Source organism: Macrobrachium rosenbergii, chromosome 9, assembly GCF_040412425.1.
Source record: "Macrobrachium rosenbergii isolate ZJJX-2024 chromosome 9, ASM4041242v1, whole genome shotgun sequence".
NCBI lineage: Eukaryota > Metazoa > Arthropoda > Malacostraca > Decapoda > Palaemonidae > Macrobrachium > Macrobrachium rosenbergii.
This window is the reverse complement of record NC_089749.1, coordinates 54,016,108-54,038,607: the sequence shown is the minus strand read 5'-3', so window position 1 is coordinate 54,038,607 and position 22,500 is coordinate 54,016,108. Positions and strand designations below refer to the sequence as shown.

The 22,500-nt window shown below is 35.7% G+C and overlaps 1 protein-coding gene across 22 annotated transcripts in view; it reads left to right on the top strand.

Moving 5' to 3' along the window:
• LOC136841815 (SH3 domain-containing kinase-binding protein 1-like) overlaps positions 1-22,500 on the top strand; it is a 334,418-nt gene that overhangs the window by 199,421 nt on the left and 112,497 nt on the right. For 2 of the 22 annotated variants that reach the window (XM_067109157.1, XM_067109142.1), the window contains exons 1-2: positions 6,650-6,692; positions 6,992-7,577. The exons of the other annotated variants lie outside the window; for them this stretch is intronic. In XM_067109157.1, the coding sequence (XP_066965258.1) occupies positions 7,527-7,577 (51 nt within the window). In that variant the 5' untranslated portion in view covers positions 6,650-6,692; positions 6,992-7,526. Of the gene's footprint in view, positions 1-6,649; positions 6,693-6,991; positions 7,578-22,500 lie in introns of those variants that run through there. 22 annotated transcript variants of the gene reach the window in all.

The following is a 22,500-nucleotide window of genomic DNA, read 5'->3' as shown; positions in this document are numbered from 1 at the left end:
AGAGAGAGAGAGAGAGAATTCTTTACGTATTCAGGAATGGTTTGTTCTTTTGTCGCAAGGTCATATTGTTAATGTGGGTATGGGTATTTATGAGTATTGGTGTGGGCTGCGTTGCTCCGTGGTCGTTTTCGTAATCCCAGACGAACGGTGTATTATTATTATTATTATTATTATTATTATTATTATTATTATTATTATTATGGTCATAATATGCGCACAATCCTATGGACTTAGCCAAAATTATTATTAATCTTCAGAGCCACGCAGAAAGGAGGAATAGTTCAGTATAAACGGAATTAAATGTTTTAAAGAAATGAATAAAATCAAATATGCAAACGGTCATAATAAAAATAAAAAGAGTAATAAGTGAAAATGAAATAAATGCATTCATAACGATATACAGTAATGAAGTAGCAGCAGTGAAGTAAATTGTCAGAAGACACTTGAAGGCACAATACCAAGTTTTTCAGCTGAGCAGTGATTTATTTAGCCATGGTTTATGTTACATTTGGCCGTTTTAATTGTTGTACAGTCTTAATATTTGTTTTCTTTGTTAAACTTCCTGCTATTTCACATTCTTGATGTTCTTTTGAGCATTATTTCGTAATCTGATGTTAGATTGATCTTCTCCTGGGATACACTAACACTATGCTACTTTGGCGTTTATAATTAAAGTGGTAGAGGCGGTTTTCATTTGTATCAGTTTTTATTCATGTACATATATATAAAACAATTCAAGGGCCACTGACACAACTGACTGTAACTACTGAATTGTGGATGGCCCCTGGGCAGGAAACTTCCTCAGCCTCAACAGTTTTATACAATTTCATGGAAGGTGTGTGTGTGTGTGTGTGTGTGAGTGAAGGCCATAGTTTCGACATTATTGTTTTCTGTCATGTTCCGATAATATTCTTGTGCTATTGGGAACTTACACATGCGCTGTAGATCTTCTCCAGTTTGCCGTCATAGGGATTATTTTCATTAATATTTCCAATTCAGAACAACTTGAATGAAGGCTTTATATGAATTCATTTATTAGAATCTCGATCGTACCACTGACAAATTGCTATGCTGTATATTTTTTTCAACTTTGGAATATTCAAATCTGTGCTGTAGAATGGCTTTTGTAAAAAAATGTTTATTTTGAACGCTGCCCGTTCGAATAAACAAAGCAAACAAAATACCTTTATTTCATGGAAATGTTTATTTTTAGGTCTCTAAAATAAAGCATTGTTGAATTATTCCGCGAAAAATTGCTAGTAAATATCATGACGCCAATATTAAATGTTTTTTATTTGTTTTGTTTTATTTTTGTTAATGGAGTTGTTAGTATGAATTTTTGTTTGATAGTTATTATTGACCATGTTATTGATATCTATAATTTTAATATTGAAGACTTTTGTTAGTATAATTATTATTGTTGTTGCAGTTTTCGGAATAATTTGACGTTATTATTATTGGTGTTGTTTTTCTTGTTGCTGTTTGTATTATGATGATAACATTAGTTGTTTGTTGCTGTTGTTAATATGAGTTTTTGTTTGACAATAGTATTATTGTCCATTGATGTTATTTATAATTTTAATGTTGGAGTTTTGTATTAGTATAATTGTCATTGTTGTTGCAGTTTTCAGAATAATGTTACATTCCGTTTATTATTGTTACTGCTCTTCTCATTGCTTTTAGCTTTCTCCAAAAAAAAACTGTTGAGATGGCTTTGTCTGTCCGTCCGCACTTTCTCTGTCCTCCCTCAGATCTCAAAAACCACTGAGGCTAGAGGGCTGCAAATTGGTATGTTGATCATCCACCCTCCAGTCATCAAACATACCAAATTGCAGCCCTCGAGCCTCAGTAGTTTTTATTGTATTTGAGGTTAAAGTTAGCCATAGTCGTGCTTCTGGCAGCGATGTAGGACAGGCCACCACAGGGCCGTGGTTAAAGTTTCTTGGGCCGCGGTTCATACAGTATTATACCGAGACTACGCTGTACAGAAAACTCGATTGCGCCGAAGAAACTAATGCGCATATTTTACTTTTTTGTATTATGATGATAACATTAGTTGTTTGCTGTTGTTGCTGCTGTTGTGGTTGTTGTTGTTGCTGCTGCTGCTGCTGCTGCTGTTGCTGCTGTTGTGGTTGTTGTTGCTGCTGCTGCTGCTGCTGCTGATGTTGTTGTTGTTGTTGCTGCTGCTGCTGCTGCTGCTGATGTTGTTGTTGTTGTTGCTGCTGCTGATGCTGCTGTTGTTGTTTCTGCTGCACTGTTATTGTTGTTGTTGCTGCTGTTGTTCTTACTGTTGCTGTTGTTGTTGTTGCTGCTGCTGCTGTTATTGTTTTTGCTGCTGTTGTTATTGTTGTTGTTGCTGCTGTTGTTGTTCATGAGAGATTTTCTCCCTTCTCAGCTTTCACTTTTTTTTTTTCTCTCTCTCTCTCTCTGTCTCTCTCTCTCTCTCTTTCACTTGCATTCTCAGCCACCTACGTTCCGTTTTTTTTAAGGGGCACAGCTGATGCAGCAGCAACAGCGGCAGTCGAAGCAACATCAGATGGAAACTCACCAGTTATTGGCAGAATCCCAAGGGAGACTACTGCTCTCTCTCTCTCTCTCTCTCTCTCTCTCTCTCTCTCTCTCTCTCTCTCTCTGACATGACTTTCAGACGTGTTCTTGCATTGTCGGAGAAAATTCCTTCGCCTCTGCTAGGGGTCTCTCCGCATTCCTGGAAGTGGTCATTTTAATCATAATCATCATCATCATCGTTTTCATAATATCTGGGATTTCAAGAGACGTTTATGATGATGGTGATATTATTTTTTTTATGATAGTACTAGATATGGTAGTACTAGTATCATCATCATCATTGTTGTTTTCATAATATCTGGGATTTTAAGAGATGTTTATGATGATGGTGATATTATTTATTAATATGATAGCATTAGATATTGACATTATGAAAGTACTAGTCGAAAGTTCTTGTCTGCAATTGCCTGAATTTTCGTCATCGTTTTCTTCGTCGGAGAAATATTTGAAAAACTTTCGATTTTTCCTCCAGATTGTTTTATCATCACAGTATCGTCAGTTCCATTTCTTTTCATTATCATCCGAACTATTTTCTCTATCATTTTCAGTTTTGTTATGTGGGACATAGCTCGTAAAAAACAACTATCTTCTCCATCATTTTCAATATTATTATGTGATGCATCGCTCGTAAAAAAACAATAAGTTACAGAACGTTTGTAGCTCCGAATCTCATTAGTCAGATATATATATATATATATATATATATATTAGTCAGTGTATATATATATATATATATATATATATATATATATATATATATATATATATATATATATATATATATATATATATATATATATATATATATATATATATATATATATATATATATATATTTATATATTTAGTGTTTGTGTGCGAACGCTCCCGTAATGGTGCAGTGCAGTTGTGTCTTGGCCGACCATGAGCCTAATTTGTTTAGTTGTCTCATTAGCCTCGTCTTTTGCCATTCTCTGATATTGATTGGAATTAATTAATGGGCCTAGAGATTAGATTCCCTCATTATGTCGACGCCGGCTGATATTGCAAGATGAGGTAGCTTGGGATAAATATCGTTAATGATATTGTATCGTTAGGATTTGTATCGTCCACGATATTGTCTGATTAGTCAAATTCAGAGACTGATACCTTGCTCTTCATTAGTATAGAGGGAGTGGCCCTTTTAGAATGACTGGCAGAATAGGGTAGATCTTGATAGAATGAGTTTGATGTAATGGTTGACACAGAATAAGTGACAGGTCGAAGTATTATTTTGATCATAATAAAAAAAAAACTTTTTATTTTTTATATCGCTGAATGAATTTCCATGTTGAAAATGCTTCTTAACATAAGGAGATACATACTTTTTTTTTTTTTGCCATAAAAATGGGATTTGACTCTTTTCAGGGACTAAATGGGTTTTGAACGATTTAGAGAAAGTGACTGATATAGAATATCTGGCAATCAGGTCTCAAAGTAACTTTTAAGGACAGTACAACACTAAAATTAGTATTAGAAAAGTCTGCTCTTACAGAATGCATGAGGATGACAGACAGAAGTAGTATGATATACCTAGATACCTTAAAGACAGTGCCCAGGATAAGTAATTCTATAGAATGTCGGAGGAAGAAATGTTTGAATTATTTTAGGAAAACAATGTTTGAATTATTTTAGGAAAACAATGTTTGAATTATTTTAGGAAAACAATGTTTGAATTATGTTAGGAAAACAATGTTTGAATTATTTTAGGAAAACAATGTTTGAATTATTTTAGGGAAACAATGTTTGAATTATTTTAGGAAAAATGGTTGAATTATTTTAGGAAAATTTTAATTTAATCTCGTGTCTTTAAAATTCATCACTTTTTTTCCGTAGAGGGTAGTGCCATCACAGCACTTCATGCGGTGCACTGTAGGCATTACTTAAGCTTCTTTGCAGCGTCCCTTCGGCCCCTAGCTGCAACCCCTTTCATTCCAATTACTGTACCTCGGTTCATAATCACTTTCTTCTTACTTTCCAGCCTCTACTAACAATTGATTCATAGTGCAGCCTCGAGATTTTCCTCCTGTTACACCTTTCAAACCTCTTTACTCTCAATTTCAGTTTCAGCGCTTGGCCTATGGCCTCAATTCTGTATTTGATTTTATATGATTTTTTTTTTTTAATCTTCTCTTCGCGCGTGTGTGCATTCGTGTGTGGACGTACACGGGCAGGTATTGCCTGTGGAATGCGGTCCAGAGGGAAATGTTCTGTACTTATGCTACATTGCACAAGAGCCGTCGCTCATTCCATTTCTTGCAGATGTGTTCCAAGGACACAGTAGGTTGATTGATTGATTGATAGTGGATTTTGTGTCTTGAAACGGTAATATATTTCCTCAAGATGTGTTTATTCCATTATTCCCTGTTTTGGTTACGAAGAATATTCTTATCTACTGTCTGAAAAATATTATTATTATTATTATTATTATTATTATTATTATTATTATTATTATTATTATTATTATTATTATTATTATTATTGGTGAAGAAATCTACAGTGGTGTTATATCTACACTTACACCATTATGGATTGCTTCACCATTTTAGTGACTTATGCTATTATTATTATTATTATTATTATTATTATTATTATTATTATTATTATTATTATTATTATTATTATTATTATTATTATAACAACTCTTTAAAAGTTGAGATTCTAGCCTCGTACCTGTCTCCTTCCGCGGGAGCCACCCTCCGCACTCGACTGACTACTAGGTGCTACATTTACTACGTAGTTCAACAAAGGCACAGCGGGTATGAACGCACTGTGCCCACGTTGCTCCTTCCTCGCTCAGAATTCGATCCAGCTACAGCACTTTAAAAATATTATTATTCTTATTATTATTATCAATCATAGTTTTGGTAACAGCGCAGGATAGGTGCTCGTGTAATGTAGTTAATAATGACAGGAAAATAACCAGTCTAATAATAATACTGACGATAACATACATGATTTGGGATCATGGCCGTGCATTCCTGAGAGGTTACTTGTAGCCTTCCAAGATCCCCGAGAGATGCTTACCAAGGATCCTTACCGAGCTTATGGAGATGAGAGGCGTCGTAATCCTCGGGAATTTTCCATAATATGCCGCAGGGTCCTTTTGTATAGGCTCTTTGGGCGAGTGCTTTAGACCTAGCGATGTCTTGTCATGAGGGTTCTGTCAAGGTTGTTTAGGCTTACTTGTCAAAGTCAGCTAGGATTTGGGATGATTGTTGTTCGTGTTTAAATCGGTATTTGTTATTATTGTTATGGTTAAAGTTTAGAGTATTGTGAGTTATGTTTTGTTTGATAAGAACTTTGACTTTCAGTACCGTAGTTTTTCAGTTATTGGTATTGATATTTTTATTGGTTAAAGTTTAAGTTTTACAGTATTATGAGTTTTTTTCATAAGAAATATTATCTTTTGTACCGTAGCATCTCCGCTATTTTTTTATCACGAGGTTTGACCGCATTTTATGTTTGTTTTGTTGTCTCTGTTGATGAGTTTTCCTTACTCTGTCTTTGCTCTGTCGCAAACTTTATTTTTTTTTATTTTACTTCATTATCGCTTTTCATCGAGTTGCGCAGTTTTAATGTGACGTCAATCCGCTGATGCAAAGGAGAGCTTGTCATTAAAGGTAGATGCCCTGAATCAAATACAAATTGATATTTGCTGTGTCGCAACCGTGGTGCAATTGGGTGATGGGATATTGAAATGATTGTTTATTCATTTAGACCTTTCACTCTCGGACATCACCGTCGCCCCTTTCCTTCTGGTAGAATGATTGTAATTGCTTATTGAAGAAAAAAATTATCATTATATCATAAGTATTTATGAACGGAGTGCTCGTTTTCTGTCTGTAAAGTTTAAAAATGTGTAATATGAACGGCTAACTGTTACGTAAGGAATTTGTACCCATTAAATGACTTGCGTGCGGCGAGGAGAGAGAGAGAGAGAGAGAGAGAGAGAGAGAGAGAGAGAGAGAGAGAGAGAGAGAGAGTCTCCTCTGTTCCCGTCCAACTCGCAGGATCTGTTGGTTTCCAGGTCTCTCGTTTCGCGTTCCATCCGCCAGACTCCAGTAGGTCCCTGGACCGAGTGCTTTGCGGAGGTGCGTGTCCGGGTGTGTAGATACCGGGAGTTTGTGTGTGTGTATGTTTGTTTGTGTGTGTTTGTGCGTATGTGTATCTCGCGTAACCGATGCTAGGAGGAGAATCAAAAGGACTTTTATCTGCCTGACTCGTCCCTCTCCGGGACGTCATGTTCCAATTTTGACTGAAACTTTTGTTTATGTCCGGAGTTTGCCGATAAATCTGGACATTGATTTCCTCGCAGATTTTTTTTATTATTCTAAAGTTTGTCATAATAAGTGTGACTTTGGTATGAATTCTATAATAAATGGCGTTTAATTCCCACCTCTAGGAACAAAAATACGATCTCGCAGACGGTGGCAATTTGACAAGAGGCCGAACGTTTTTATTGACGCATCATGTGGACTGTATAAGGAAGACTGCCGAGTATTATAGAGATACTCGCTCGGTTATCCCAGTGTTCAGTGCTGATTGACTCCCTCGCGTTCGATGAACAGAAAAGAACGCGACAGAGAGTTGTAAACAGGTGAAAACCTAAGAGAGGTATCGTGTGTGACAGGTGCTTATGGCCTGTGGCGCCTCTGAAATGGTGTTGGGACATTGAGGTGCTATAAAACTCGAAGTGGACGAGGAATACACCCTCCTCCTCCTCTTCTTCCCCCTCCCACATTATTCCCATCATCTTCTCAAACTCGACTTCTACAACTACCCCCATGACTAGGAACTACTTCAGTTTGTAACAACAAACTTGAGAAGTGAGTTTGCATATAAAGCTTAAACACGGGGAAGAGAACTTATCGAGGTGTCGTGTGGACTGCAAAGGAGATAAAGAGCAATTGTGTTGTTTTTTTGGCGTCCCATTCACAATGGTCATCCAGGGTACCTTCAAGTTTCTACCTTTCCTGAAGGATTCTCAGGTATGATTTAAGCTTTTCGTGTGCATTTGACTTTTGGTGTAAATTAATACAAAGTTGTGTAGAATATAGTATAAAATTATATATATATATATATATATATATATATATATAATTATATATATATGTATATATATATATATATGTATAAAGTAATTAACAGCAATCACTTGTGGGAAAATAAATAAATTCCTAACATATCGGGATCGAACCCAGGTCTTTCAGTTGAAAGGTCTGGGTTCGATCCAGATGTCTGAAGTACATCATCTGGAATGTATATCATATATATATATATATATATATATATATATATATATATATATATATATATATATATATATATATATATATATACACATCTGTGTTTATGCATGTTTTCACGTGCGCGTACAAACACTCACGTGTATATATATATACCGTATATATATATGTGTGTGTATGTGTAATAGTGTATATGTATAATGTACATTGCTGATTATACTTACGTCACACTCCGATATACCCCACACACATCTAGTTCAGAATTTTGTTTAGAAATCATATTTCAAATACCACTCCTACAAAAGCTAATAGCCACTCCGAACGCTTCATTCCCGAGGGGAACGAAGCCCTTTCGGAAAACGAGAAAAATGCACGCTTACGCACGCGGTGACGACAAGCGCTAATGGAATGGCAAAACATAAGTATCTTAAACTCGCTCCTAAAGGGACCCCATTACCTACTGCAATACTGAACGCACTGAGTGAGAATTTTCGTGCGGCAGGAAAATTGGTATTTTCAGGTAGCTCGTTTTATTGTTTTATTTTATTAAGGTTTGCAGCATTGTCGTTGAGTTATTGATGAGTATATAAAATGTATATTTATGTGTATATATATATAGTATATTTGTGTGTATATATATTGCATATGATTTGTTTCTTAGTTAGGAATATACACATACCAGACATACGTGAAATCGGAATTGTTTTCAATACGTATATGTTTATAATTGTATGTTTGTAAACCTTGTCTCAATTGACCTTATGTACAAATACATAGATGTATGTGTGTTTGTGTGTGTGAGTGTATGTGTATATATATAATACATTATATATATATTTATGTAGATATATATATATGTATGTATATTTATTTATTATTTGTAGTAAGAATCCTTTTTCTTTTTCATTTTCTTTAGAAATTGAAGTAACAGTTGCTTCAGGGTAATGATTATTCGTGTATTGTAGTGTCTGTGATCCTAACACAGCTGAACTAGAATTGGGAAGCAGATTTTCCTGGTGAATTAAGATAGTGGGAAACAAATTATCCCAAGTGGTTAAGATAATGCGAAGCAGATTTTCCTTTTCGATCCAAACAACAATGAAAAGTAGATTTTCCCGATGAATTAAGATAATGGGAATCAGATTTTTCTGGTGGACTAAGATATTGGAAGAAAATGTTCTTAATTAAGATAATGAGAATTAAACTTTCCTGGTGGAATCAGGTAATGGAAAATAATTTTCCTAATGCTTTAAGGTAATGGGAAACAGAATTTCCTGATAGCTCAAGATAATGAAAGCAGATATTCCTGCTGGATTGAAATAGTGGCAAGCAGACTTTACCAATGCATTCATATATTGAGAATCAGATTTTTTCGGTTAAGACAATGAGAATATTATTTGACCGACTGAGTGAAATAATGATAAACAGATTTCTTTGACTGGTTGAGATAATGATATGATTTTTCTGGTCGATTAAGATAATGTTGAGTAGATCTTTCGGATCGATTAAGATAATGCTGAGTAGATCTTTCGGGTCGATTAAGATAATGCTGAGTAGATCTTCCCGATCAATTGAGATAATTCAGAGCAGATCTTCCCGATCGATTAAGGTAATGCTGAGCAGATCTTCCCGATGCAGAGCAGATCTTCCCGATTGATTAAAGTAATGCAAAGCAGATCTTCCTAATCGATTAAGATAATGCTGAGCAGATCTTCCCGATTCATTAAAGTAATGCAAAGCAGATCTTCCTAATCGATTAAGATAATGCTGAAAAGATCTTCCCGATTGATTAAAGCAATGCAGAGCAGATCTTCATAGTCGATTAAGATAACGCAGAGCAAATCTTCCCGGTCGATCGAGATACCAAGAAGCAACTTTTTCTCGATGGATGAAATGGTGGGAAGGAGGAAGGAGGAAGGGGAGATAGACTCCCGAATCGGCGACAAGTGGAGAGAGAGAGAGAGAGAGAGAGAGAGAGAGAGAGAGAGAGAGAGAGACCAAGGAGGAGGGGAAACGTGCGGTCGAGGTCGAGTTCATGCTCGAGCTTTGTCAGGGTTAAGAGATCAGTCAGTTGCCTCTCTCTCTCTCTCTCTCTCTCTCTCTCTCTCTCTCTCTCTCTCTCGAAGGCATCCTGGGAACGAGGTGTCCTCCTCGAAGTCACTAACCCTCGCCCCCCTCGCGTCGCCATCTTGAGCGTTATTGTTGTTGTTTTTTTTTTTTCGTACACTTCATGATCGTCATTTTTAGATTTCTCCGCCTTTTGTTTATATATTTCTTTTACCCTTCTATCTTCATCATCATCATCATATTTTTTCTTGTCTTGATCATCATCATCATCATCCTTCGCGGAATTCTCCCTTTCCTCCTTTCTTCTCCATATCATCATCATCATCATATCGGATTCTGCCTCATCATCACGTATAGCATGACATCATCATCATCATCATCGTCTTCCTCAGCATATAAGTCCTCCTCCTTTCCCAGATAAAAGAGCAGAAGAGAAAGAGAAAGAGAGAAGTCGAACTGTTCTGCCACTGCACGATTTTAGCGAACTCCTTCCAAACATGGGCGATAGCGATGTTTGTGCCCATTCCCAAAAGGGGCCGCCTTCCGTGGGCAGTACTTTCCCAAGGAAGTGTGGGCTCCGGGAGGGCATTGGTTCTAACGGGGTTGTTCTTTCTTGTTCTTTCTTTTGTTGGGAAAAATAGAAAAAAAGAGGGGCAGATGTTCTGAGGTGCCTCTTTATTTTTGATTTTGCTTTTAATTCGGATTAGCCACAAAAATTGGGATGTCTATCCACATGTTTTATATATATATATATATATATATATATATATATATATATATATATATATATATATATATATATATATATATATATATATATATATATATATATATATATATATAATGGGACACCACCACAGGTGAAAAAATGAGACTGGATGTAGGTCCTGAACGGTCTCAGCTTTATTTCCAAGCCATTAACGAGAGAGAGAGAGAGAGAGAGAGAGAGAGAGAGAGAGAGAGAGAGAGAGAGAGAGATAATCGCACAAGTAATTAACTCTCTAGTTAATTAATTTTTACCTGTCATGAAATTCCGTGCATAATAATTTATTTCAGGTTCATAAAGTTCTGTTATGGTTATTAATAAAATGTATGTTAACGGTTTTATATATTTTTATATCATAACTTCGTAGAATGCCTTTCAAGTGGCTGCAAACAAGAGTGGTTACAATATGAACTTGTTACTAACTTGAATGTCCGTTACTCTCAGTTATGTTTTACTATAACCGTTTTCTTTCCTTTTGTATTTAAACTGAATATTTTATTTATTCAAACCTTCACCATTATGAGTAGTCTTACCGTAGCAGATAACATGACAACGAAAGAAGTGAACGAGAAGTCGCTGTAGAGAAGAACCAGACGATAATAGAAAGTACTTAATTGCTGTGGTGGGTGAAACATCAAGGAAGTAGGAGGGGGAGGGAGGGAGAGACGACTTTGTAATAGCTGAGAAACTCCTGTTAATGTCCTTGAGGAAGAGAGATGAACTGCTTACCATAATTTGTGTGTTCTTTCCCCTTAGCTGTACCTCCGTTCATATTCCCTTTCTTCCATCAGACTATTCACTCTCCCGAACATTTGTTTCATAGTGCTACTGCGAGGTTTTTCTCATGTTACACCTTTCAAACCTTCTTATTGTCAATTTTCCTTCCAGTGCGGAATGACCTCGTAGGTCCCAGCGCTTGGTCTTTGGCCTAAATTCTGTATTGTATTCTATATTGTATAATTTGTGATATGGATGAATAATGGGCCTCGGTGTGCAGGTGAAGAACGAGCGATAACTCGAGTATGGATGAAAATGGGAACGCAGTTAAAGGATAAGTTTGTATGTAAAATGGTTACTTAAACATGGATGAGGAACGGGTGCAAGGATAAGAATATGGTTATGGGTGAAGAACGGGTGTACGGAAAGAGAATGAATGTATAGAAGAAAAGAAAATGGGTACTTGGGTGCATGGATGAAAAAAAAAAAAATGGGTGACGTAGGGACGACGGGCAGGGGCAGGGTGAAATTTTGTGAGCTCTGGGCGGTCAAGGAAAGGAAGTTAGTGTCACACAGGTGGGCGTCGTCCCCAAAACAGCGCACTTCCGGCGGACCCGGTATAACGAACCTGTCCGTTATGCTTCTGCGGACAGCTCTCTCCCTCCCCCTATTTCCCATGACCTCCTCATCTCTGGGAAATGGGAGTGTGGCTCAAGTCTGAGATAATCACATACTCTTTGGATTAAATCTCTGGAGCCGATTACGACTGAGTTTGGAGCACAAAGGGGTTATTTATTATTTTGTTTTTTGCTAATAAATCGAGTTAGTAATTTGGACCCCGGGAGAGAGAGATTGCGCCGGATGCAGAATTTACAAAGTGCACTGTTGAGCTCGGCACCCGCAACGGGAGATTGGATGATTGCTGTTTTTGTCATTATTGCTTTTTTTTTTAAAGGGGCGGGTGGGGTCTCATACGTTGTATGTCATTGCAGTTTGCCTCCATTAAAAATTTCACGCGAAGATAGAGAAAGAAAATGTTTTGTTCCGCGCTGAGGGATGCTGTGCCGATCACAAAATGAAAAGAGTTTTTTTTTCCTGTTAGCTAGTATTAAAATGGCGTTCAGAAATTCAAATTATACTTTCGTAAACTCATCAAAGAAGTACAATTAACAGTAGGAATAAACAGAAACTGCAAAACTAAATAAAAAGCAAATCATGACGCGTTTGGGACTCGCAAAGAAAGTAAGCCTAATCCCATTTGGTGATCTCGATGCTTCGACAGTGATGAGCTCTTTCGTGGGAAGTCATGACAACTACCCCTGTCGTCACTACCGCAGGCAGGCTGCAGGATAATCGGCGGAGGCCCGAGGCCAGCACGATCCAAGTCTCTTCCCTCACCACAAACATACGAACGCCCTTCCTTCTAAGTAATGTCAGCACCTCTCTCTCTCTCTCTCTCTCTCTCTCTCTCTCTCTCTCTCTCTGGCTGAAATTGAAACTGCGCAGCTTTCAGAGTAGGCTTGAGAGTTGTAGTGTAATTGTCTTTTTTTTTTTAAATCAGTTAAAACAAAGTGCCAAGTTTACTTTTAGTACATGCAAACGTTGAGATATCCTTAGCCCTTGTATGATATAATATAAAATATATAATATATATATATATATATATATATATATATATATATATATATATATATATATATATATATATATATATATACATATATACATACGCACACACACAAACACACACACCTTACTTATTGTGTTGAAATTCATGCGAGATTCGTCCCTGTTCATCATTTTGCTCTCTGAAAGTGGCTCCTCATTGCATTGCAGTCACCACGAAGAAGAAATTTTAAGTATATTCAAAAGAAAATAATGAGAGCTTCTCCTCCTTTTTGCTGACCTTTGAAATGAGTTGTGATGCTGATGCTCCATCCTGCCGTTCCGTAACTGATCATAATTGTTTATCGATTTGACGCTTTAAAACCATTCCTTAACGTTCAAGAACATATCCCCGAAGAAGAGAAGAAGGATCCTGTGTTTATGGATGGTGACACAGCATTAATCAATACATTAGACTCTGGCGTTGCCAACCTCCACGTGATTGATTTATGGTAACAAAAACTGTCGTCACCGTGGTTTCTGTGATCAGTGGATGCTTTTAGTAAACTGCTTGGAAACTGATATCAGACTTTTAAAGATCGCTTCGTGCGTTGAAATGTTAAGTATTGGGACAATTATTATGTAAGTCTTGTAATTACTGGACAAAAAATTATTTTAGAATTATCTTATGGACTTGTTAGATCCTTATTTAAAGCTTTAGTGTGAAGTACTGTAGTTGCATTAGTATTTCGGCATATTTTTTTTTTTTTTTGGGGGGTCCGATTTACGATACTTGGAACCTCTTTAATTTTTTTAATGATGGTAAAGTATTCGTGTGATATTTACAATACGCTCGTGTGAGCGCGAGTGTGCAGAGACAAACACACGCACATGCAGTATATATCTCGTGTGTATATATATACATATATATATATATATATATATATATATATATATATATATATATATATATATATATATATATATATATATATATATATATATATATATATATATATGTGTATATATATATATATATATATATATATATATATATATATATATATATATATATATATATATAATGCTGTGATGTTGTGATGAAAACCTTCTCGTATAATTAGCCAGTTGCTATTTTCCATATTTTAAGTACGTGTTATTTAATATTTCTATGAATGTCGTCACAAAGGGCATTTTATGTGAACATCACAATGATAATGAGTCATACATGTTGGGTGTATTAAATTTAGTCTTGCTGCTTAGTAAGTTTTATAATGATTAAGTTATTAGAATGCTGAAACTCTACAAATGAAAATTTTTCAATCCTCGTATGAATTTATATTTTAATTTACGAAGTTTGGACTAAAGAGCCAACGATCCGAGGTCCCGACTTGATGACGAGAGAAAGAGAGACACTTGATGATATGAGAGAGAGAGAGAGAGAGAGAGAGAGAGAGAGAGAGAGAGAGAGAGAGATGAGAGAGAGAGAGAGACACTTGATGATATGAGAGAGAGAGAGAGAGAGACACTTGATGATATGAGAGAGAGAGAGAGACACTTGATGATATGAGAGAGAGAGAGACTTGATGACGAGAGAAAGAGAGAGAGAAACAGGAAGACAGACTTGATGACGAGAGAGAGAGAGCGCGCATTGGAAAGGTTCCCAGATTATGAAATATTACATCACCGGTTAGCGGTGTTTTTGTGCGCCCGTTCTGGCAGCGGGAGTCAATTGGGGAGGGAATCGGCAACATCAGAGGTAATTCATGTCTCGGCGGAGAATAATTGTCTCTTTGACCGCAGAGTTGACCTCGGTTCGCCAACGATCTTAGAAGCGACATGACAGCGGAGGCAAAATTTCCTCTTTGATTGCTAAAATTAGAAGCAAGTGTTATGTTTGATTTATTTTCCGTTTGTGGGTTTTGTAACTGGAATTGGATCGAGGTCAAATTGAGAGGATGGGGATATTAAGTTGGTCTGTTTGCGTGTGTTTCTCTACTGCTGATGATTTAGATTGGTTCGATTCCACGCCGAGGAGAATATTGTAAGTTCAGTTCTTTCGTCCATGTGTTTCTTAGCATTTATACTTAAAATAGGTTAAAGTTCAATGTATGGAGAGTGTTGTTTAGTATGTTTTGTTTGTTATGCATTCTCCTTATTGACATTATTCGATTCTAAAATGCCGAAAAATTATGAAAACTGAGAAATTTATATTTGATTCCCTAATGCTTGTGCACGCTCTCTCTCTCTCTCTCTCTCTCTCTCTCTCTCTCTCTCTCTCTCTCTCTCTCTCTCTCTCTCTCTCTCTCTCTCCCCGCCTGTTGGTTTAAAGAGGGCCGTAATATAACTTGTGGCGTACAAGAAAAAAATAGAAATTAACAGTTAATTGGAAGTAGTGGCTAGTGGAGTGTTCTTGAGAATTGAGGTGATGGTAAATGTTTATGGAAAGAGAATGGTAGTCATGGTACCGTAACCATGGAAGAACAACTTTCTTTAGACTTGGTGTGTGTGTGTGCTTTTATTCAGTAAAGGTTATCAACAGTTTTCGGTGGAAATCTTTTACAGTTTCGTCAAGTTTCTTATACTCCCACTCTCTTAGTGTAATATATATATATATATATATATATATATATATATATATATATATATATATATATATATATATATATATAAATAACAAAATTTAGGTTATGATAAAAAAATTTAAGCAAATAGTGCTTATTTAATATCATATTTTAGAATTTCCAATGATTTTGCTTGTGCATTATGAACATACATACACATACATGCATATATATATATATATATATATATATATATATATATATATATATACACACACACACATATATATATATATATATATATATATATATATATTATATATATATATACTGTATATGATGATGATGATGATGATGATGATGATGATGAACAAAATCATTGGAAATTCTGAAAATATGAAATAAAATAAACGCGTTTTCGTTGGAATTTTTTTAATCATAACCTACATTTTGGCTATTGTTAGACTTCCAGACATAAGCATAAAGCGTTTATTCATTGGATGACAATTGAACATTTTCCAGTTGATGGAAGTGAAAGTAATTCGGACACTGCTCTTAGTTTGGGCATATTTTGAAACTCATAATCGATAATGATTTGCATCTTCGCATTAATGATTCGTAATGATTCACTGATTATTGGATTTTCATAAACGCATGACTGGACCATCCAGATGTAATGTTTTTCATTTTCATGTCATTTTTCATTACGATCGCGTATGTGCATTTATGTTAGTAAATGTTATGATGCGATTAAAACCTTTACTTTGAACCATTGATTGTGACTGACCATAGCCATTTATTTGTATTCTGCACCGTGAATTGCTATATATATATTTTTTTCGTAAGGACTCACTGATTAACCACAGGATTAATTTTTTCGTTTGTAAAAATTTAAACCAGCTTTGGAATGTACTCTTCATTTGCACATTGATGTAATGACTTTTTAAAATGGAAGGTCAGTTTTTTTAGTATTCATGAAAGCGAGTCAACCGACGACATATTTTTTTTTTTGTAACTCTCCCTGAATCTAATTTCTTTAATCCTTCACATCGTTTCCTACTTAATAAGTCTTTGTCTGGAAGTAATGCAGTATTGAATCAAGTACGTGTTTAAAAAGCTTGTTGACCGCAATATTGCAAAACATTAAGATTGCTTTAATTTAGAACAAAAGGCTTTCGATGCTTGGAAACGTCTCGCTTCAATGTTTTAATTTCTCACAAGACACATCAAATTATAATTCGCCATTGTTCGTGATTCCAACAAATGAAATGGAAAGTATTGGTATGTGCCTCAAGGTGACATAATGTGGCACTCGGCGTCTGGTCTGTGGAGTGGCCAGTGGGCGGGTAATCTCCCATCCCCTTCCCCCCTCCCCCCCAAGCAAACACCCCAATCCCTATCCCCAACCCCCCAACCCCCACCGTTTTTTTTTTTTTTCTCCTATTTTTCTTTCAGTCGTCGTGATGTCATTTGGATTTGTAGAGAGTTGAAGGGTTCATATTCTGACCGTTTGTGTGTGTGTGTGTGTGTGTGTGTGTAGTGTGTATCACAGAGAGAGAGAGAGAGAGAGAGAGAGAGAGAGAGAGAGAGAGAGAGAGAGAGAGAGATTATGCATTTTCTCCGCATCGTCTCCTTCAAAGAAGTTAGTCAATTTATAATAATATCATTCGGGACTATTTATCAGTCGAGCTTCTTTCTGCACCGTTTTGTTAATTATCTACAGGTATGAATTGCATGCACCTTACTGTTGAGAGAGAGAGAGAGAGAGAGAGAGAGAGGGTTAAAATAGAAGCTTTTACAACCGTGTGTACATATGCCTTTTGCAGCTTAAGCCCCGTTATTAAGACAAGGTGAACCAGCCCTGTGGGTGGGTGGGTCACGTCTTCCCCAGATTTCTTCTTCTTCTTCTTCTCGCCTCTACCTCGGGTTCGCTTGACATCGGTGTTAGCGGGATTCCCTCCTTTTAAATGCCTCCCTTAGAGGGGTGGTAACTGTTCTTTTGGTAGGTACTACTACTAGTACCACCACCACTACTACTAGTATTACCACTAGTATAGTTGTTATTCCCTCCTTTTAAATGCCACCCTTAGAGGGGTGGTAACTAATTGTTCCATTGATAGGTACCACAACTACTAGTACTGCCACTATTACTACTAATAAATTTGTTAACTTTTGTACTAATGTTATGTTGGTGGTTGCTTTGAGATTCGTAGGTGGTGATTGTGGTGGTGTTGGTCGTGTACGCGCGCACGCATGTGTGGGGGTGAAGAGAGATTTTGTGGATATAAACCTGTCATGTATGTTTGTTTACGAGGAGATTGAAATGTTTGAGAGGGATTACTGAATTTTGTGGACGTTTTTGTCATTGTTTATTATTATGTAGAATAATGTGGAAAATTATAGCACCTTAGAAACTATATAACAGATTATAAACAAAGGATGTATAATGGCAATCAGTGTGTGTGTGTGTGTTTGTGTCTGCCGGTGTTTATACTCACGCGCGAGGCTTGGCATTACGGAAGCAAACTGGTAAGTGATTGGCAAAACGGGGAAAGGAATGAATCTCAAAAGCATTTTGTTTATAAGAGGCAAATAGAGCAGATGATTTTTTTCCTTTCGTCTCTCCGAAACCGCTTCTCAGAAGAGGGGTTGACTTCAGAGAAGAACTGAATTATAGTCACTGCCGTTTTCATACTTTGATTTAAGTGAAGTACTTTTAAATGCCCTTCCCATCATTTATTTTAATGGAAGTGTCCACTCCTTTATTGGCAGCGGAGTAAAAATTCATTTTGAACCCTCTTACATTCCGTTTTTATTTCAGAGAATATGACAGCGTTCATATAAGCTGCCTACTGCATTCTGGGAAAGATTTGTGCGTGAGTGAATGTTTTCCTCTTTTGTCTGAGAACAAAATTCTATTGAAGAGGGTTCTCGTGAAAGGAAACTTGATTAAAAGTCGAAACTTAGTCTTTTTTGAATAGACACAGGCGAGAAGAAAACTGTGGAACTTGCTGTTCCCGTGCTAGAAAAAAAAAAAATAGAGAGAAGAGCGATATGGACATTGCGTATTAACATTTATGGAAAACTAAAACTGTTCTCGCGAAAGGCAGAAGTGGTTTGGCCTACCATTTCATTATTTGTGAATATTATTTTCATTCTCTAATGGACGATCTACCTCAGGCACATTCTCAGACAACAAACACTTGATTGTACACAAGCGAAGGAACAAACATGCTCACTCAGGGATTCAGCCAAACAAGCGTCCACTCTTGCTCATGTACAAAAACTCTTCGATATGTAAGTCAACAGCAAAACAGGTAAGAAAGAAGCATTTATGTGTAAACATACATTGCTGGAAATTAATGCTCTCAGAATACCAAAGACTGGAGCAAATTTGCGAGACGTTTTTTGTGATCGCGTGTGATGAACTATCGGCATTCGAGATAAAATTCCCATGGAGGTGGGTGGGGGTTAGTGCCGTCAGTGCACCTCATGCGGTGCACTGCAGGCATTTCTTAAGGTTGTCTGCAGCTTGCCTTCGACCCCTAGATGCAACCCCTTTCGTTCCTTTTACTGTGTCTCCTTTCATCTTCTCTTTCTTCTATCTTACTTCCACCCTCTCCTAACAGTTGATTCATAGTGCAACTGCGAGGTTTTCTTCATGTTACACCTTTCAAACCATGTACTGTCAATTTCCATTTCAGCGCTGAATGACCCCATAGGTCCTAGTGCTTGGCCTTTGGCCTAAATTCTGTATTCAACTCAACTCGAGATATAATTTCTGAACACATTAAATTAGAACAGGAAGTTATCTACTAGGAAGGCGTAAGAAAGATCAGTCCAGTATATCTTGATAATCTTTGCACTAAAGAAAGGTTTGATGAGCGTTGACGGTGATCCATCTCTTCAGGAGGTTTCTCATTATGTAATATAAATTATAAAAAGTCCTTTAAGGAATTAGTGAGATGTTTAAATAGGAGGATATTTGAGCTTTTTACTAATAACAGTGAGAAGTGTTGATTGGCTTTAGTCAGTGTGGTAGAAGTTGTCTTTGAAAGGAAATTGTGCATTTTTATTCGTAAAAATATTATACATACATACATACATACATATATGTATATATATATATATTATATGAATTAGCGTGGGTGTAATATACATACGCATGTAATGAATTTCGCAGAATGATAACAGTGTCTGCAATTACCATGTGACCTGACCGGCTTTACATGCTCCATATCTTCATTAAAAGAATGATGAAGATTAATTAATCCCTTGCCAGATTTTCAGATAATTACGAAGAATTCGTGATGAAGGTGACGATAGGGTGTGATCGCTCCCTCGAATTGTCGCAGTTATCGTGAGCTGGCACGCGTGAGAGATACCACTTTGTCATTTGCAAAAGTCACCCAGAGTTACTATCTCGAGCGTGAACAGGTGATCTAGATCTTAGAACACTGAGCTTACTACGTAGGCTATGAAAAAGAAAAATAAATTATTATTATTATTATTATTATTATTATTATTATTATTATTATTATTATTATTATTGCCTAGTTTTTCTTGTTCTTTCCCATGCTTAAAAATCTTTATTATTATTATTATTATTATTATTAAATTATTATTATTATTATTATTATTATTATTATTATTATTATTATTATTATTATTATTATTATTACTGCCTAGTTTTCCTTGTTCTTCCTGTACCTAAAAGACTATTATCTTTATAAGGAATCTTACACGTGCGTGTAAAAAAACAAGGAAAAAAAATAACTTATTAAATATACTTTTATGTAGCCTTGTCTTTTAAAAGGCAGTTCTCTCTCTCTCTCTCTCTCTCTCTCTCTCTCTCTCTTAATTTTTTTTTATAACATTGCTCGGCTGTGTGCCGTGCCTAATAATTCTCTCTATAGCGTTGCTTGACTCTGTGATGTATCGAACAATTCTCTCTCTCTCTCTCTCTCTCTCTCTCTCTCTCTCTCTCTCTCTCTCTCTCTCTCTCTCTCTCTCTCTCTGCCTTTAAGGGCAAGCCTATCATCGTCTCGGTATACCGTTTAATTTTTGTCATACTCAAGATTGCTTTGTCATTGTCGTAGTTTTATTATCTATTTTTCGGGTGAAGGGGAAATTTTTTTTTTAACTGCTCATTGCTTATTTCACGTACCGTTATACTCGTAATTTAGTGCAGACATATTCCGCTTTTTCTTGTAATTTTTAACATTATTACGTGTTTTTTTCTTCGAGTTCCCTTGCATGTTCTGCTTCGTCGAGTTTTTGCTTTTATAAGTATTTTTTCCGTGGTAGTCTTTATTCATTTTGACCAAGCAGTGTTGTCATTTTATATAACACAGATATATATATATATGCATGTATATATATATATATATATATATATATATATATATATATATATATATATATATATATATATATATATATATATATATATATATACACATATGTGTATATGTAAATATAAATATATATACATATATACATACTGCATATGTATATATACTGTGTGTGTATATATATATATATATATATATATATATATATATATATATATATATATATATATATATATATATATATGGATACAAACAAATACGTGCGTACATACCTAACATTTTTAAATATTTTTATTACTTATGAAACTATATATTTATTGATTCCTAAATCTCTTGGTGTATATACGACGACAAGCAGCCTCGTTTTCATTCCGTAGTGACAATCAAGTTGCATTAATCATGTCATGTGAGGCAGGAGCAAAGGTGAATAAGATATATACGCCGTGTGTGCTGTTATCAATATTTATTGAAAGCGTCCTTTGTATAATTTACCCTCGTCAGAATGGACAAATACGGGGAAGCCCTCACGTATGATATTATATATATATATATATATATATATATATATATATATATATATATATATATATATATATATATATATATATATATATATATATATATATATATATAAATAGTATGGAAGGCGACGGCCTGTAGGACACATCAGTGCGAAGGTGGACCAGGGAAACGTGCTAAATTTAGCATAGTTTTTATTTTCAACGTTTCGTGATAAATCTATATTATATCATCGGGGAATCTTATACAAAGAAAGCATAAGATTCCCTGATGATGTAATAACGAGTTATTACGAAACGTTGAAATAAAGATTATATATATATATATATATATATATATATATATATATATATATATATATATATATATATATATATATATATATATATGTATGTATGTATGTATGTATGTATGTATATTGTGAGTGCAGTTGTCACATAGAAGAGAGAGAGAGAGAGAGAGAGAGAGAGAGAGAGAGAGAGAGAGAGAGAGAGAGAGAGATGGCTTGCCATGACTTCCTCGTGGGAACAGAAGCCCCTGTGTTGTTGGAATCAAACGGGAAGAGAAGGAAGTATTAAGAGAGGATTGGGTTGACGGATGCAGAGGAAGGAAATGGCCATGGTAAAGGATATTATTATTATTATTATTATTATTATTATTATTATTATTATTATTATTATTATTATTATTAATAGTGGTAGTCGTATTAGTTAGGGTGGCCAATATTTTGGTCTTGGTGGATGTTAAGATTTTCTTGTGATTTGTGGCAGTCATAATTTGACAGTGATTACTTTAGAATCTGATTAGAGAGAGAGAGAGAGAGAGAGAGAGAGAGAGAGAGAGAGAGAGAGAGAGAGAGAGATTTAAGGTTCTACGTTGTTCGATGGCAGGAAGGCTTAATCCTTGAAAAATCCTCTATCATGTTCCTATTATTTTCCGAACACTTCCGTATGTACAGTATATATGGAACAGCGCGACAGATCGTGTGTTCTCAGCAGCTTATAAGTCTTCTGCGAATATGAATCCAAGCAGTGTACGTGTTCGTGTGTACGTTCGAACACCTGACGGGCTTC